The 18,866-nt window shown below is 35.1% G+C and overlaps 1 protein-coding gene across 1 annotated transcript; it reads right to left on the bottom strand.

Moving 5' to 3' along the window:
* Positions 1-7,965: 7,965 nt before the first annotated feature.
* Positions 7,966-17,586, bottom strand: LOC145158629 (ubiquitin carboxyl-terminal hydrolase 2-like). The gene is made up of 4 exons (XM_079077497.1): positions 17,409-17,586; positions 14,055-16,669; positions 13,163-13,363; positions 7,966-8,078 (listed from the first exon to the last, which is right to left on the bottom strand). Exons 2-4 carry the CDS (start codon positions 16,661-16,663, stop codon positions 8,006-8,008), a joined length of 2,883 nt encoding a protein of 960 aa, XP_078933623.1. The 5' UTR covers positions 16,664-16,669; positions 17,409-17,586; the 3' UTR covers positions 7,966-8,005.
* Positions 17,587-18,866: the final 1,280 nt, after the last annotated feature.

Raw genomic sequence — 18,866 nt, 5'->3', positions numbered from 1 at the left:
GAAGCCCTACGCTCCTAGCATCACACATGAGCCTTAAAACCTTCCGAATAAAGCCTAAAATGCATAACAGGCCGAGATATCAATTTACAGTCATACCTTGGCTCCCGAAGACACAATCGAATACATGGTCACTTGAATCATAGCAACTACATCGGAAATGGGCTAAATCCTTCCTTTCCCAAAGCTCTAATCCCCATGACAACTAATGATTGAGCCGCAGCCCCAATTAATAAGGCAAATCTAAAACCGATTGTTACAAAAAACCGCACCGCAACTAAAATTAACCGCGATAAAAATCGATGGTGAGGTTTTCAGTTTTTCAAAAACCGCAAATTTGTTGTGCGGTGCAGTTATTAGTTTTCAAAAATCGCAAAAAAAGCCGCACCGCGCCGCATATATTATATACAATTTTTTTAATAATTTTTAATATATTAAATATTAATAATAAGACAAGTTTCATGGATGAAAGAAGGATAAAATTTTAGAAGACAAAAATGTTGTTTTGTTGTTATGTTTAACTTTGGAAAAAGATGAAATTTCACAATTTTAAGATATTTATTGTTCATTACTGCTGATTTCACGTTTTTAAGATATTAGTTGTTTGTGATTTAAGTTAATTGTCTTATTCCTTATTCTTTTTATTATTATTACAAGTAATATGTTTGAACTCTTAAAACCGTTTGAACTCTAAACTGCGGTTAAAAACCATACAAAATAAATGCACCAAATCCATGCGCTTAATAACCGAAACACAAAAAAAAACAAAACCGCACCATTAAAATCACCGCCTAACTGCACTGCAAAAATAACTGCACCAAGCGGTTTTGAAAATGGATTAACAGCATTTGCGGTTAGTGGTGAGGTTTTGGCCAATAATCACACTGAACCGCACCGCACTCACCCCTACTTTAAAGTAAATGTGAAGTCGATGACAAGGGAATGAGTAGCATCATATACAATTCGCTATACATAAATTCTTTGAAGCAATTGTATACATATTTATAGGAATTATAATGAGAAATTAAAGTGAAGCTCTTTGTGATCCAATTGTTTCGATCGTGGTACAAAAGCATTCTAGACACTAGTTGGATCACAAATCAGTACGTCTTTTAAATCTCCTTTCAATTTGTTCCCATTGGGGTTTGATTCGACTCACGGATCATGTTTTCGGTCATTCCTCATCCAAAAAACATGAATTACATAGCATAGTCATTTGGATAAGTGGTGCACATATTTCACAAGCGTAAAAACATGTTACCCTTAGAAAAGTCGATGTCACCTCGTTTTCCAATTCAAAGTATTGACTTCATAGTTCTTTACACCATAAGGCTTCAATTTCTCAGGCACATTCAATTTAGCACTAAATTCATATGATATATAGGAGTAAGTAGAACCCGATGTAACGCCATGATTTTTACCATGCTTTTTTTCAATTAATTTTAAAATATTTTTAAAGAAAAACTTAACTTGCTTAAAAATATTTGAAAGCAAACCACAACATTAAGTTCTTTCTAAAAAATCATCCAAAACCATTTAAATATAGTGCAAGCAAAGTACAATAGTAAATAAAGCAAGTACAAGTGTCATAATTTATTCCCGAATCACTATACCTAAACGTAACCCCATCTTACCAAGCCAAGCTTCTACTATCCTATACCGATCATATGGCACAAATGGCACAAAGTAAAAGAAACAAGTGTCAACACACGTTGCATGATCCAATAAGAGTTGTACATAGTCACAGAAAAATAATACATCTTCCCTTAATGGGTCAATTATTTAAATCCAATAACAATGTATATTCCGCAAAACATATCAAACTTATATTATATAGTTTGCAGCGCACACGACTACAGATTATCATGTTCAAGGATTTTAATTTTAATAATTATTACTAATTATGTGTAGCTTGAATTTACTGGTGTTACATGCTCTTGTGGTTATGAAGGGAAAGATGAATCATGGGATTTATTTCCTGTAAGGCGGTACGGTTAGGGAACGGTGGTGGCATCCCAATCCTTGGATCAGTGTGATTATAAATAGATCTATGGCATCATAAAATAGGGAACCTGAGTGAGGAGGGTATAACAATGAGTAAACATGGGTTTTTTGGTAGAGATGTAACTGTAAAAGTTAAACCTAGTGAAGTCTGTGTTCAAGAGATGAAAAGAAGGATGAAGTTCAATTCGGTTCAACCCTCAAGCTTGAAGATCCTCGAGTATGTTCACTTGGATATATAGGGTCCCTATCCTATGAAGTATCATGGTGGATGTTAATACTTTGTGTCCTTTATCGATGTGAACTCAAGGAAGGTTCAGGTGTACTTTCTGAAGAGAAAAGATGAAGATGAAGTGTTTGGGCAGTTCAAGGAGTGGAAGACTATGGTTGAAAAACAGACTAGAACCAAGTCAGGTCACTCAGAAAAAAATAGGTTGGATTTCTACAAGGCTTTGTTTGAAAACTTCTACAAAACAGAAGGTATAGTGAGGCATCACACTATACGACAAACGCCACAACAAAGCGAAGTGGCAGTACAGATGAAACAAACACTGATGGAGCGTGCTCACTGCATGCGATTATCTGGTGATTTATTAGATTAATTTTAGGCGAAAGCAGTTAACATTGTTTGCTATCTGGTGAATAAATCTCCATCAACTGTAACTGAATTTAAGACTCCTCAAGATGTGTGGTCTGTTAAACCCTTTGATTATTATGGGTTACGAATGTTTGGATGACCTACTTACACTCGTGTGAATGATGGTAAACCGGATTTAGGAGTTGAAAAGAAGATAACAGTGATGGATATTAGGAGGGATAAAAGAGCATGATGGTTATACATTTCTCACTATATTGAGAAACTCTTGTGGTCGTTCTATCATGACCAGTCTAAACTTGTTGGTAGTTCTTTGGCCGTTTGAGGCAATCTGGGTAAAACTCAATGGGAAGCGCCCAAGTGGATCCTGCGACACTTGAAGGGAACATTTGATGTTTGTTTGGTGTATGGTTCTAATGCACGACATACATCCTTGGTTGGATCGATAGACTCGGACCATGAAGGTGATCTAGAGATAAGAATATCATTGGCGATTGGCCTCATTATGTGTCTTGTTTTGAAAGTGGAGAAACCTATTGTGTTATATGATAGGTTTTTCATTTAAAAGTTTGATACCAAGGAGAATTCAGAAGACCTGCTGAAAAAGTCATTTCCAAGAGAGAAGTTCAAGGTTTGCTTGGACTTGATTGATGTTCACAGGAGTTAAGTCCCTTTAGGGATGGATGGCAAGATGGGGGAGGAAGTTCTTAGTTTCAGGTAGAGTTCAAAGGATACTCAAGTCAAGGTGGAGATTGTTAAATGTGACTTGACCATTTGAAGCATTTGGAATTCAATGCAATACTTGGAATCACTAGTAATCATCAAGGATCACGAGTGAGCATCATAGATCACAAGTGAACATCAGGAATCACGAGTGAGCATTTGGATCATAAGTGAGCATCAGGAATCACGAGTGAGCATCAGGGATCACGTGTAAGCATTAAGGATAATAAGTGAGCATCAAAGATCATACGTGAGCATCAAAGATCACGTGTGAGCATCTACGTTCAGTGGAAAACTTGAATGAACGTGGAGCACATGAGAAAGGAATTGAGCATCTAAGAAAGGAACGGATCACCAAAGAAGGGAGTAGAGCACCTATGAAGGGAATGAAGCATCACTTATGCTCCATGATGAAAGGATGCACCATTTTAGAGTGTGCGTGCCACTTGAGAAGAGGATGCTCATCGATGATGTTCATGAACGATACCCAATGAAGATGCTCAAGGAGGATGTTCATCAGTTGAAGATGCTCAAAGAGGATTCTCATCAGTTAAAGATGCTCAAGGAGGATGATCATAAGTTGAAGATCGATGCTCAATGAGGATGCTTATCAGTTGAAGATGCTCAAGGAGGACGCTGATAAGTTGAAGATGCTTATGAATGATGCTTATGCAATGTATCTCAGTGATGAAGGTTCCAGAAGCGGTTGCATGGTGAAATGTGATTGATTGACACCTTTCATGAGCCTATGGATTAATGGGATTAGCTCATTAGGATTTTAGGTATTATTCCTAGTCTATAAATAGGGATGTGTGTTAGTCATTTGTTTGGGTTCGTCGGTGTCTTTTGTATCCTTAGTGGGTAGGTCAAATCTCTGTTGGTTGTACTTGTAATCTTTGTTTGAGAACTCTATGAATAAGAATATTCCCCTCCTGCCCATGGACGTGGGTCACCTTGGCAGAATCACGTAAATATTGTGTCTTTGTGTGATTTTGGTTTCGTGTGTTATCTGCATTACTTCCAAACAATGGTCATCAAAGCTTGGGAAGTGGCACTAGATCTGTTTGATTCTTAACAAGTGTCTTCTGATTTCCCTAACACACCAAATAAGAGAGAACCGATCACAATTAAGAACGGCCCCCCTTCCTCGCGGTAATTATTCCTTGTGGTAATTATCTATCTCGATCTCTCATCTCCCTCTCAAAGGAAGGAGAAGCTTGTTGTCTTATTGCTTGCATCATAGTCTTGGTGCTACTGTATTATAGGGGTTCCCCTTTAGACTCTAACTCATCCAATAATAAGAAATCGACTCATACACTTCATCCACAAAAGGTATACTTGAACCATGTACTTTGTGTTGTTTTGTTGCTAAAAGTTTACTATAACAAGATTTATGGTGAATTATGATGATCAAAAGTATTGTTTGCTATTATGTGAAAAATCAACACTCTTTCTCATGTTTTTCGTTTTTTCTGATCACTTTTTTCTATTGTTGATTTTTTGGTTGTTTTTCACAGCTTTGTTCAGGACTGCTTATCTGACAAACAGTTAAACCAAAGTAATTTGGTATGCTGTCTTTCTATTGATGATGTGTTGTACAATTACAAAGATTTTTGTCAAGTGTCATCTTCTTTGTTTTTTTTTATAAAACGACTGTCATCTTTTTTGTTGATCATGTCAAATAACTCATATTGCTATACTGATTAAAGTTATTTCTTAACTAATATTACTGAATATTTTAGTTTCGCTGGGATAGAATATGCACAAGTTGATAATGCGTTGTACAATTAAAAAGAATGTTGTCAAGTGTCATTTTCTTTGTTTTTTTTTTAAATGGCTGTCATCTTTTTTGTTGATCCTGTCAAATAACTCATATTGTTATACTGATTAAAATAGTGAATATTTTAGTTTCCCTGGGATAGAATAATATCCATTTGCACTTGCAATTTATTTATGCTAAACAAGTCTATTTGACTTTGTGAAATCCTAACAAAAGTGTTCCAAGTCACATGAATAGCCATTTACGTGTTTATGGCGTGTGGTGATACACCTACACACCTACCCAAATTTTAACAGAATATTATGTGATCATCTTTTTATTTCAAATATGTATAATATTATAATAAAAAAACTTGTGGCGTTATGCTTATTCAATGAAAGAATGTACACAAAGTGAAATTAACATTAAACTTACCTAAAAGATGTATTTATTTTTGTTTTTAGTTTATATACTCAATGAATATGAATCATGAAGGAAATGATATTTAACAACCATGTATGTTTTTAGAAAACTATAATCTAATTACATAATTTAGTAGTCTGTTAAAAGAGACAAACTTAATAATGACGATTTTTCCATATATAAAATAGGTTTAGAATTCAAACACATGATCTGTAAATAGAATTAAGTTTTATATTTGTTCTATTAAAAGTATATCAAGTCTCATTTATTTTACATTCTAATAACAAATAAGGTTTTTCATATTTAACAAAAATTTATAGAAAAAAAGGTCAAATGTTGACAAAAACATTTAACCCGCCATAAATTACTTCGATTCAAAAATAAGAAAGTGAATATTAATAAGACTAATCTTTAATCTTTAAAAAAGAATATACACGTATCTAAGAATCAACAAATAAATAAACTATTGCATTTAAAATGCAAGACATATTAGGTCAAATGTTTTGTTTATTTACACCATTTCCATCGGGAAAGATCGGATCATCATTTTAACCCTAACCCCATTAACCGAAAATAAACTAGAATTATCAAGCTCCCACACTTGTTTGTCTTGATCTTCAGACGTATTAAAGTGTTGATTATTTTGAAGAGGTTAAATGTTTGCATTCTGTAGATCACGTCTATAGAAAAAGAAATTGACCAAAGTATGTAGTCTACAAGAATAAAACATTTTGTTTTTCAAAAACCCGGAAGCTGCTAAAATAAATTGAAATTTAAATAAACTGGTATTTTAAACTTAAAAAAAATTCAGCATTGAAATTTAAAAAAGTATAGTTTTAAAACGCTGAAATTAAAATTCATACATCCAGAATAACAATTTAAAAAAAAAACATTCATTCTATATTTTGCATTAGAGTACCCCCATTGGGGGTTTCCTACGAGCCGCTCGTTGAAAAATAAATATTAAAAAAATAAGAATCAAACAATCCTTGGTGAACTAGCTCGGGATCATGCCCTTAGCTTGCCTCAGATTGTATCGGAAATTATGCCCACGTGTCCAACTTGGTTAGAAGAAACCAATTAGTTTTTATATTAAAAACTAATTTTTGTTTATAAGTAAATTTTATCTTTAATAAAAAATAAAATAAAATATATCAAAATACCTAATTTATTTTTCTCTTCAAAATAAAACTAATATTGATATAGTTTTATAAATATAAAATTTTAATATAAAATAGATTGGGTTGGGTTGCTAATGAATGTAAATAATTTGATTGGATTGAGTTGTATAGGTGGAAGAGAAATATATTAATTTTTTATAGAAAATTTGGGTTGGATTTGATTGCTAATGGGGATAGTCTTAATTGTTTTGCAATTTCATCCCATAAACGAGCCATACGTTCTCGATCAACTACACTACCATGTGGTTCAACCTCGTCTTCATCATCATCAACGTGCAAATGGTTATTTAGAAGTGACATATTGGATTTGACCGCATTGAGTAAAGAACTCATTGCACAAACCCTTTTTTCTTATCAAATTATGAAGCACAAAACATATAATGGTGATGTTGCTTTGTATAACAAAGAAAATGGTGTTATACTTTTTAACATATGGAATCGTTCTTTCAAGACACCATAGTTACGCTTAATGGTGTTCTGAAGCTTTTTCACGTGAATGGTTAAATTTTTCTTTATTGGTTAATGCATGTCTACGACAAAAATCTCTACACCAATACCTCACATTATGATATAGTGAAACACCCCTCTTTTGATTTTATATTTTCAAAATCATTTAAATTACTTTTTAAAGTAAAAATCATCATTTGCGGAAATTTTGTCCCAATACTCTAAAAAATTCCCAAAACATATATAATTTTTCAAAGAATTTTAAGAGGAGAGTTAACAATTTAAATATCATACGTAAGATAAGCAAAGACTACAAACAATGGCCTTCAAAATGTCACGAATTCTATAGTCCCCACATGCTACTAGAACCTAGATACATGTTAAAAAGTAATATGTTAGGCATTAGGAATGCCTAGAGAGTAATACTAGGACTTCACCATGTTTGTAGCTAAGGATTAATTCAATCGTTTACGTATGATGAGTTCCTCAAAAATCTTTTCAAAACACATAACTCTTATCTTTAAAATCTTTGAAAATTATTACTCTTAACTATTAAAAACATTTATCAAATATAAACATTTAAATTCCATCATAATAGAAAGAGTATAATGCAACATGCAACTACACCCATGAAATGGACAAGTAAATGAGAATATAAGTAACACATAGAAAGTAATTATGTAAACCCTTCAACTCAATTTCATTATAATAATATCAAAACTTGATATTATGGAACATGCATTACATACTACTCATGTAACATCCCGAAAATCAATGGTAAAATTTTCATTTTTAATATATAAATTCCAACATCCATTTATATTTATCCAAGCATTAAGATATTCCAAATTAAAACAATTATTAGAGTAACTCCCAAAATCATAAGTTGCGGAAAAACATAGGTGTGTGCGCTGCGATCAAGTCAGGTCCTTCTCTTTCGAACCGGAAGTACCTGAAACCATAAACCACAAACTGTAAGCACAAAGTTTAGTGAGTTCCCCAAATACCACATACCATACATATCATACGAGCCATACGTGACATTCATATCCAATCAATCATTAAAAGTGATATGTGCCAACCATAGTCTTGTCATTATGACACGAGCCGCCTCGTGGTCTTCCTTGCCAAGCCGGGGGCCAAAACCTTGGGTCTTACAGACAAGTGCCATGAGCCACCTCCGGATCTTCCATGCAAGCATCACAAAGACAACTAGCACACAACCTACACTACTTAACTAATTAACTGCCAGAGTTCAGACTCTGGTCTTGCATACAGTTTGCCAACAGTCGCCTCTTGGTTTTTCATACAAACTGCCAAGGGTTACCCCTCGGTCTTCCTACAATACCTAAACCAAAAGGGTAGGAATTGGTGCCTTCGACCCATGGAACAGTGAGGAGACTCACCTCGAATGCAGAAGCTCCCTGAAAGAAATCCCTAGTTGCTGCTCTAACGACTCCTCCAGCTATCAATACCAAAATAACACCAAATTAGCAATTGGATTCCAAACTATGATCCATAATCCTTACTTGGGGTAAAATGATCATTTTACCCCTGACCCAACATGAACCAAAACTGAGGCCCAAGCCCAAAACCAAAAAGGCCCAAAACTACAAGATCCATAAAAGCCCACTAATGGCCTAATTTTCCAAATTGGGCCCAACCCCATATGGGCCTTATCCTAAAGCCCAATAATTCCTTAGTCAATAACAAATCTCAATTAGCCCAAAAGGCCCAAAGCAACAAAGTGGCCCGAGGATACGAAGCCCAAAATGAAACAAACCCAAAACCCATCTGATGACGAACGCGGGGCGTACGCTCAGCTACATTGGGCGTACTCGAGGAATTCCATATTGCGACCAAAAGAAGGTACGTTGGGCGTACCATCAGTTACACGGGGGGTAACCGTAATTTCTCCAAAACTCAAAACACGTCTTATTCCGTTAAGTCCTTGCATCAAAACTTCAGAAGACCTTCCAACTACGCTCTTAAAGCATAAAGTCGGCACCTTTATGTATTTACATGACTCAATGGGACCCAACAACCAACTTAATCCATTAAGACCCAATATAATCTAACTAGAACATGCATGGACCATTTCTAAGCATCAAGCAAGCATTTTTATGAACTAGAAACATCAGAAGAGGCAAGATCTATCACTCCAAGCTCCTGGAGTGGCTCAAACTCACAAGGAGAACTTAATACACCATAAAAACCCTTAATCTTGCCCTAAACTCAAACTTGCACAATAAGAAGTCAAGATGAGAACTTTATACCTTGAGTTAGTTGGAAATGAAGCCAAAAGTCTAGATTAAACGTCCTCATTTGAACCACAAGCTAGCATCAAGCACCCTTTTCTTAAAAATGAGCAAATACACACCAAAAAGCACACTTAGATCTCTCAAACACTCAAGATCAGATTAGGGTTTCCGAAATGAGGCTAGAATGTAATGGAGGCTGAGAAAGGAAAGAGCCTTGAGCTCATAAAGATGTTTAAATAGTGCCCAAACCCTAAAAATTAGGGTTTGGCACTCTGACCATTACGTTAGGCATACTCACCCAGGCATGTGCCTTCTGCCATGCATGCATGGGACTGAAACGCAAGCCTTTTCCAGTAAGGGCCGTTTCTGCCAAAATCTTCAAAATGCCATAACTTCATCATCTTAAGTCTGTTTCCAACGAACCTTATATACATGGAAAGGTGGCAAGAAGCCCTACGCTTCTACCAACACACCCAAGCCTTAAACCTCCCGAACAAAACCCAAAATCCATAAAAGACCAAATTATCAAATTACGATTATATCATTGGCCTCCGAAGACACAATCGAACACTTAGATCACTTAAACCATAACACCCACACCCGAGAAGGGCGAAATTATTTCTTTCCCAAGGCCCTAAGCCTCATGACCACTAAAGATTGGGTTGCAGCCCCGAATAAAAAAGCAAATCCAAAACCGAGTGTTACAACTCACCTTGACTCCTTATTGAATGCTCTCTTATGTTTTTTACTCTTCACTTCACCTCAACAACCATCTATAAACAATACCAAGCATTGGTTACTAAATTGACCAAAATAACCTTAGGACTTATTTCAAACCTATTTTCTAATTTATTTTTATATTTTATCTATAAGAGAGTGTTAGAAGAATGGGACACAAAACGGATAAGCCAAACTCAAGATAGCATTTTCCTTTTTAGAACAGTACAAGGCACATGTAACATTTCTCCTTGGCATTACACGATCGTATAATGCCCTTCACAGCCTCATTACATGGCCATGTTTTTCCAAGTCAAAACATAACACTGACGTGTAATGTTGCAGCACTACGCATTCATGCCAAATTTCTTATTAAGGCATCATACTTTGCCATTCTTGATTTCGTTATGCATCAAACTTTACCATGGGATCTTAATGACCTAAAGTTATATTAACATTACTTTGACTCAATCAAATCTTTTCCTTATTATAACTTAATCATTAAGACCTTTACAGGTCATATAAGCTGTAGGATGCTTATATGAACATCATAATAACAACAAAGGTCTTATTATCTCTTAATTATCAAATCGCCAACAATGATTCATCTAAGCTCTTATTTTATCAATAATTCCCTAAAAAATAATTTATATAGCTTAAAATAACTCATAGAGCTTAATTCTTTGGAATTCATAGAATGGAATTGGGGATTACATCCATGAAACTCTTCACAAAGCTATATCTAAGAGAGGTCGCTTCAATTGATTCACTCCATAACTATTAATGAACAATCAATGTTCTAAATCATATGGGATTAGATTTGAATCATTGAAATCATAATTTCAATTAACCGCCGCCTCTTAATTCATGGTTCAAGGAGTTTTTCTCCATTAATGGCGCGTGAATCTCCATATCTCAACCAAATCTTCATTAAAACAAAATTGGAGTTGATTCAATGAAGGATGGGAGTTCTAACATAAAATTCAATCATGAATCAAGAATTTAACAATCAGTTTACTCACCATCATCGGATTTTGGCTCAACACAAACCTTAGGTTCAAATCTGGATGTGATAAGAGTGAGAGATGATACCTTTAAGTGCTAAATTCCAACCCTGACTTCCAGATACTTTGATGACTTCAAAAACAATTCTAGATCTTCTTTTCATCATAAAAATAGCCATATGTGCTCTCCTCCCTACTCTAAATTGTTCTTCCCCGCAAAATGGGGTAGTTGACCCTCTATCTAGCTCCTAACTTTCCTCACCTGTCACTTATGGTCCTTTCATCCTTATTTCTTACAAAAGTGCACCATTAGACCATACTCTTTAGGAGGCATCCGCTCCAAATAAACTACCCACTTCACAGTCCCCCCCCCCCCTCCCACGTGAATGATCGGTGCGGGAGTTAGGCACCCTTAGACGAAAGAAAGAAAGTACTCTAACTAATGGTCTTCTTGAGAGGGTTGGATGGCCATAGAGGCAAAAGGCAAGGATTCCATTCGTCTTTTTTTGTCCTAGTCATGGAGGTTCTGACTTTCTTTCTTCTAAGTTTGACTAGCCATTGATTGATAGAATTTCTAAATCAAGAATTTGAGTTGTGAATTTTGGTGTAATGTTCGATCTAAGATATTCGGAATAAACGGATAGAATTGTTGGCTTTCTCAATAACTTTATCAGCCGGAAAAGCAACTCCTAATTCCTATCTTAGTAGCTTCATCTTCTTCGGAAGATGAGAATGCTTCTGCTGACGAACCGCGATCCACAAACGGACGCATGGGACTATGCCTTCCTAGCCACGTGAAGCCTACCAAACTTGGTTGTCAAAAGGGGCACTACTAGTGTTGTGTTCTTTTCATTGAAGCATACCTTTCGCTAGGAAGGGATCAATTACGAGTACGAAATACTTTTCACATACAAGTCGGATAGCGCGATAAGTCAATTGCACTCCTCCGCTTGGCATTCCAATTCAAATACTAGTGAGATAGACAACCTCATGTCGTGCATTAAAATAGGAATGACCTTGCCTACAGGCTCATTGGGACACTCAAGTACGAAGGAATTCTCCTCTTAATTAAGGAAGGTTTTAAAGACACAGAGGATCAAAGCAAGGGAACGAGGGGACCGAACTATAATGTTAGTGTTACGTGAATTTATTATTAATTTAAATAAATTAAATATAAATATAAGTACTATAATGTTACTTTATCGTGAATTCATTATTAATTTAAATAAATTAAATATAAATAATGAAAAAACGATAGAAAATATGCCATTTGGTTCCAATAAAACTTATCATATATAACAATAAAGAACACTTCGCGAAATTAATGTATTTTACGAGATATTTGTGATACAAGAATGCGTAGAAAGGGTAAATAGCATATTTATATAATATCATAAACTTATTTTATATAACAAACAACACTGTGGTAGCAACATGCGTTCAGTTATGCATGAGGAATAATCAAACCGACCACAAGGGTTATGCTATTCGCGAAAAATAATATTAAGTTACATAATGTATTGTAAATATACTTCACAAACAAGTGGCTAAAGTATTAAAATCATATAAAAAAAAACAACACGTTCTCGAGTAAAAACCAATCATTTTTGTTAGAAACTTGATTGTGAATTAGTTTTTAAACTTGGTGCTTTCTTGAGTGTTTTATTGTAAGAACTACTATGGTCCAAATCCTTTAGTTGAAAATGAATTTACTTGGTGATTTAATGGAACATTATTGTTGAACTTTTCAAACCATTTGCATTTATTCCCTTGTTATATGAATTATCAAAGCAAGCTCAAACCTAATTCAAATAACATCAAAGATTACAAGTAACAAAAATTATGGCTGTAAATGAGCCATTAACTCCTCGATATCAAATCAAAAGTTACAAGAAATTAATTTAAAACAGCAATGAAAAATATCGCTCTATTGTATACTCATGAGACAAAATTTGACAACATCCCGTGATTTCCCAAAAAGAATACCGAAAAATCAAAGGATTGAAGTTTTAAAAATAATTAAATAAACAAAATATCAAAAAATTTAAACTCACATTGCTTCATAGAACAAAATGTAGGCCTCACACCGAAGAACTTCCTCCAAAGAAGTCACACGGATATACGCATCACTGGCATGATACCATATGCAATCACCTCCTTTCACATACGCCACATAATGGCCTCCCCTCATTGACCCTAAATGCTCCACCACTCCCATCAATTTGTATTTATATGTCTCCTTTTCTTTACAACAACTGCAATAAATCAAAGGGACAATTTGGTCATTTTAACACTTGTCATGTAATAGAGTTTTAGGCTATGTTTGGCGTGCCAGAGCTAAGCTTATTTTTTAAACTTTTTTAAATTGTCATGTTTGGTAAGCCAAAAAATAGCTTTTAAGTTAGCTTTTTAAAAAATTGTTTAGACTAACTTTTTTAGAATATTCCAAATATACCCCTAATTAATTATAGAAAACTCATTATAGGAAATGTCCTTTTATATCATTTTGAATCTTAGTTTTTACCAAGGTTGTGTTTGGCACGCCACAACCAGCTGATAAGCTAGCTTATTTTTCGAACTTTTTTAAGTTGTCATGTTTGGCAAGCCAAAAATTAGCTTAGAAGCTAACTGTTTGAAAAGCTACTTAGACTAGCTTTTTATAAGCTTTTTAAAAAACTCCAAATATACCCCTTAATTAATTATATAAACACATTCTTTTACATGTCTTTTTATGTCATTTTATATCTTTCAGCTAGTTTTACCAAACGCCATTTTTTATCAGCTAACCTTTCGGCTATCAACTAACTTTTCAGCTATCAACTAACTTTTCAGCTAATACGCCAAACATAGCCCAAATGTCATTTTTTATCAGCTAGCTTTTCAGTTAGCAGCTAATTTTTCAGCTAATACGCCAAACATAGCCTTAGTATAAGAAAAGAAACATACCTAGGGTCCATGTAGGGTTTAAGATCGATTGTATCTCTAAAGCTGACGTGGCCATTTAATTTACTTAAACGCCCCCGAGCATCTTGGCAGAATCTTTTCAGATGAACAGTCAAAACCGGTGGGGCCCGACTGATCAAAATCCTCTTAGACGCATCTCTCGCCACCTTGGCACTCTTGGAATCCACGTCATCATCTTCGCTGCTATCTGACTCATGCTTCTTACATTCACCATTGGATTTGTTTACACTGCAAGATTCAGCATCCTGATTCCCAAACCCATTGGTAAGCAAGTGATCAACGCCTGAATCACATGAAATTCCGTTTTTACCCCTGGTTTTGTTCTTTAGTCTCATCCTTTGGTGTTTTGAACATTGTTCACACTGCCACGCATGTTCGGTTTTTGTTAAAAGCTCAGGGGTAGTGAAGTAAGCCAAACATTTCTCCACTGAAACTGGAGAATTATTGTCATCAATATCATCAGGATCAGATTCACTGTTGCTTGTAGTCATTAAACCTTTTTTTTCATCTCCATTTGACAAGGGTTTTACATCAAGCTCAGGTTCATCAAACAGACCTCCAATTCCAAACCCATCAACTTCCAAGGGTTCTTTTGTAATTTCATTGCCACCACTTGTTGAAACTTCGTTGTTATTTCCAGAATCTTGAATCACTGATAGGTCTTTGTTATGTGATTCCGTTGTTGAGGTAACTTCAGAGTCTTGGATTTTTATTTGGGTTTCATCTTTCCAAGAAACTAAGCTGCTGTTTCCGGAATCTTGGATTCCTGAAGGGTCCGGATTCTGTGATTCCATAGTTGAGGTAACATCAGATTCTTGGATTTTTACAAGGGGTTCATCTTTCCGAGAAGCCCCGTTGCTATTTCCGGAATCTTGGATTCCTGATTCCGTAGTTGAGGTAACTTTAGATTCTTGAACTTTTAACTGGGGTTCATCTTTCCCAGAAACTCCATTGTTATCTCCGGAATCTTGAATTCCTGAAAGGTCTTCATTACGTGGTTCCATAGTTGAGACGACTTCAGATTCTTGAACTTTTAAGTAGCCTTCATCTTTCCAAGAAGCTTCGTTGTTATCTCCGGAATCTTGAATTCCTGACAAGTCTTCATTACGTGATTCCGTAGTTGAGGTAACTTCAGATTCTTGAACTTTTACATGAGATTCGTCTCTCCAAGAAACTTCATTGCTATTCCCAGAATCATGAATTCCTGACATGTCTTCAATACATGATTCCGAAGTTGGTTCAAGGTAATCCAACCATGATGTGGTTTCCTCTAAAACAATAGACTCAACTTGCCCATTAACACATGGTTCAATAGACTTTGTGGGTCCCAAGTGTTCTTCAATGATTGAAGTTTTCATAAAACTTTGGCCTACTTTGGAATCCTTTTCCTTTTTATTCTTTGACCGAAATTTTCCTGTTCTTTTTGGAGGAAGTTTTGTTTTCTTGGATTTAGAAACCAACTGAACCCTTTTAGATGGAGGAGATCTTTTAGTAGGTAAAGGTAATGAGAGATCTAAATATGGCTCATATACTACCGAATTATGCCCACATTCCAAACAACTAACAGTGCTAGAAATTTGTCCTCCAAAAATGGTATCCACAAAAGTAGGAACATGTTCTTGAGTAGCATTACCATTTTGAGAACGTTTTCTTATACCAGATTCCTCATTACACATTCCATCAAGCAAGCATCGAAGCAATTCATGACTATCATGTTGTTGAAATCCCCTAAATTGTGGAGCCTTGACACAAACACACCCAAAAAAGGCTCGTGGATTAATGACATTCTTGCCCCCTGTTGATTGACTAGTTTCAACAAAAAGTTTCTTTAAAGACACCATAAGAGGCCCTAAAGTTCCCTCAAGTCTCAAGAGATAATCCCGCAATTTATCCATTGCTAAAAGATTTTGCAAAACCGAATTGAAGAAACAAGTGTTCCCTAAATTCACTAAACCCCTTACTATGTATCCACCATTTTCAAGGGTAGTTACGGAATTTACCTCGGCTGTATCACTATCATCAACATCTTTACGCGTTTCTAACGATTGAGTCTTTAATGCTTTAACAAATTCGGATAATGTGTCTTTTTGTTCTCCATTTTGAACTGGAATAAGTGTATTACAAATGAAACACCATCTTAAATTAGGGTTTGCAAATTTTATAACTAATGGATGGCGATTTTGTTTTGAATGGCGTGCTGCATGGGTTTGAGGGGTTGTTGGGAACCCAACACCACCACATGAAAAATGACCACATTCCAAGCATACCCATATGGAATTGGAATTGGAATCGGATTTTGAACCATTTCCTTTATTCTTTTTTCCCTTTTTTGTCCTTCTATCGTTCACACTTTCTCTACAATCATCACATTTGTGAGACTCAAGTGATGCTATTTTTAAGGAAAAGTTTTCAAAATTGATGCCCTTTTCAAGATGAGGACATGTTTTAGTCTCTTTAATAACAGAAACTCCATTGATGACTGTATCAATGGATGGAATGATGTCTTGTGAAACTGTTTTGGGAGAAAAAGATGGAATCTGTTTGTCCTTTTGAGCACTGCGGGCTGCCTTCTTGTTGACCTTTTTCCCCATTAAAATCTGAAAATGTTTTAGTTGAATAAAAAGGTCAACAATTCTGAATAGCTAAAGATAGCATCGAAAGTACATTGTTAGAGATTAATGGTATTTTCCAACCAATATGATAGAAAGAAGTTTAGAATCATAATGTAATCTGTAAATTCAAAGATTGGCATAGACTGGATGATAGTTTTTTTTCCCAAAATCTCTGTGTTATGTTATTTTCATACTATTCATATGTGGATGTCCATTTTCTTATAAGTACAAAATCCAAAATGATATAAGCAATGTTGATTATATGCAATTCCGGAATCCATAAAGATAAGTATTATATAATGAAATAAGATAGGCACTTTACATAAAAAGCCTACTTTTCTCCTGAAGTATTAAGATCTGTTCTTAGAATATCTTCAATGTCATCTAATAGGAACAAGTTCATGTTGTAGTTACAGGATATCTTACACAAAACTTATATTAAAATTGAATTAGTACATCATCCATAATCGAAATTCGCAACTCCAGTTTGATTATAAACAGTCTCAAAAGCACGATAGATTAGTGGTTTAGGGTTTCAAATCAATTAATCTGTTCAGATGTAAGTTTCTGATTTGAAACATCCATTAAGAAAACCGATGAAATCGAAACGAACGATAAATACTCCAAAAAAATTCAAATCATGAACTTCATAGTAACCAAAAACATGTTATACCAATTGGAAATTAGATGTCCAAAAAGAATAAACAAAAGAAAATGAACTTACTTGGAAGCCGCTAGAGAAGGAGGCTGAATTTAACGGATCGGCGGCGGGCAACGCCGGGGAGCAGACGCCAGAGCTGTGACTACGGTCTTCAGTCTTCAGTAAAGGGATGTTGTTCAACAGTTCAAGGGCTTGTGGGGCGAGGGTTTGCCAGTCGTCTCTTTAGTTTTCCCAATTCTGCATTTCTACCTAAGTTTAAAAATTAGTAATCCAATTCAATTTTTTATTTAAATAAATATTATTTATGATTATTTTTATTTTATTTATAACTAGAAACTAGAAATTGTTCCATCACCGCTTCGCAAGAACGCCATCACCAGAAGTCTATTTACGTTTTGGGAGGGACATAATCTGTAAATTTGCTATTAGGTTGGGACTATTTTTAAATTTTTTTAAACATATGGAATAAAAAAATATAATGTGAACCATTTCTATAAAAAAATATACATAGACCTTTTTGTAAATTACGGAGAGAGACTTCCAATTAAAGTGAATATTTTCTTTTGGCGTTTTATGTTAGATAGACTTCCTCTAAGGACAAATCTGGTTGATAGATGAGTGGATTTGGAGTCGATTCTTTGCCTTTGTTGTCAAGCTAGGACAGAGACTATTAATCATTTGTTTTTTCTTTGTCCTATGGCTACTCAAGTGTGGAATCGTATTTCTTTGTGGCTAGACTTGCAGGTTCGTTGTTCCTCTATGCCTTCGGAGATGATTAGTTGGATTGATGCTCGTCCGGTTTTTAGAATGGAAAGAGTTATTGTGGAAACGGTGTTTATGACTACCATTTGGGTGCTTTGGACGTATAAGAATGCACTTGTCTTTCGGTCTTCAAAGTACCGGAAACAGTTTATCTTTGATAATATTGTTGATTTTTCTTTTCGTTGGTTTACTTTTTGAAACTCTAACTCTAGGATCAATTGGATTGCTAGGTTAATCAATCCAATTATGCCTTGTTCTTGTATTTGCTAGCTCCTAGCTAGTTTTGGTTTCTTTAATTTATTTCGTTGTTGTTCTAAAAAAAATCTTTCAAAAAGTTTCAGATTTGCCCATGTGGTTTCTAACTATTGTATTGTTGGTATTTTTGGCTAACTATATTAAATTACATCATTAAAACACATAAATGGCCATTTTACCATTCTTTTTTTTCTATTTTTCTATTTTATTATTTCTAAAGGATTATTTAACAACCCCTTAAATATAATATAACATTATCCCTCTACATCCCTTCTCTTTCTATGTGTGCCTCTCTTTCCGATCACATTTCCCTTCGGTGGATGACTCATATGGATGGCTTCTTATTGGAAAACCTCTGGCGCAGATGGCTCCTGGTGGCTGAGCTAGAATCCATACATATGGTTTACCCACAAGTATTATATACTCTCCGTATGATCCATGGAGGATTTACCCACGGGTATAATGCACACTCTGTAAGGATCTTGGATTGTGTATTCTGCAACA

Source organism: Lactuca virosa, chromosome 1, assembly GCF_052849685.1.
Source record: "Lactuca virosa cultivar CGN04683 chromosome 1, Lactuca_virosa_CGN04683_v6, whole genome shotgun sequence".
Classification (NCBI taxonomy): Eukaryota; Viridiplantae; Streptophyta; class Magnoliopsida; order Asterales; family Asteraceae; genus Lactuca; species Lactuca virosa.
Note: the sequence above shows the minus strand (reverse complement) of the source record. Positions and strands in the feature narration are given on the sequence as shown.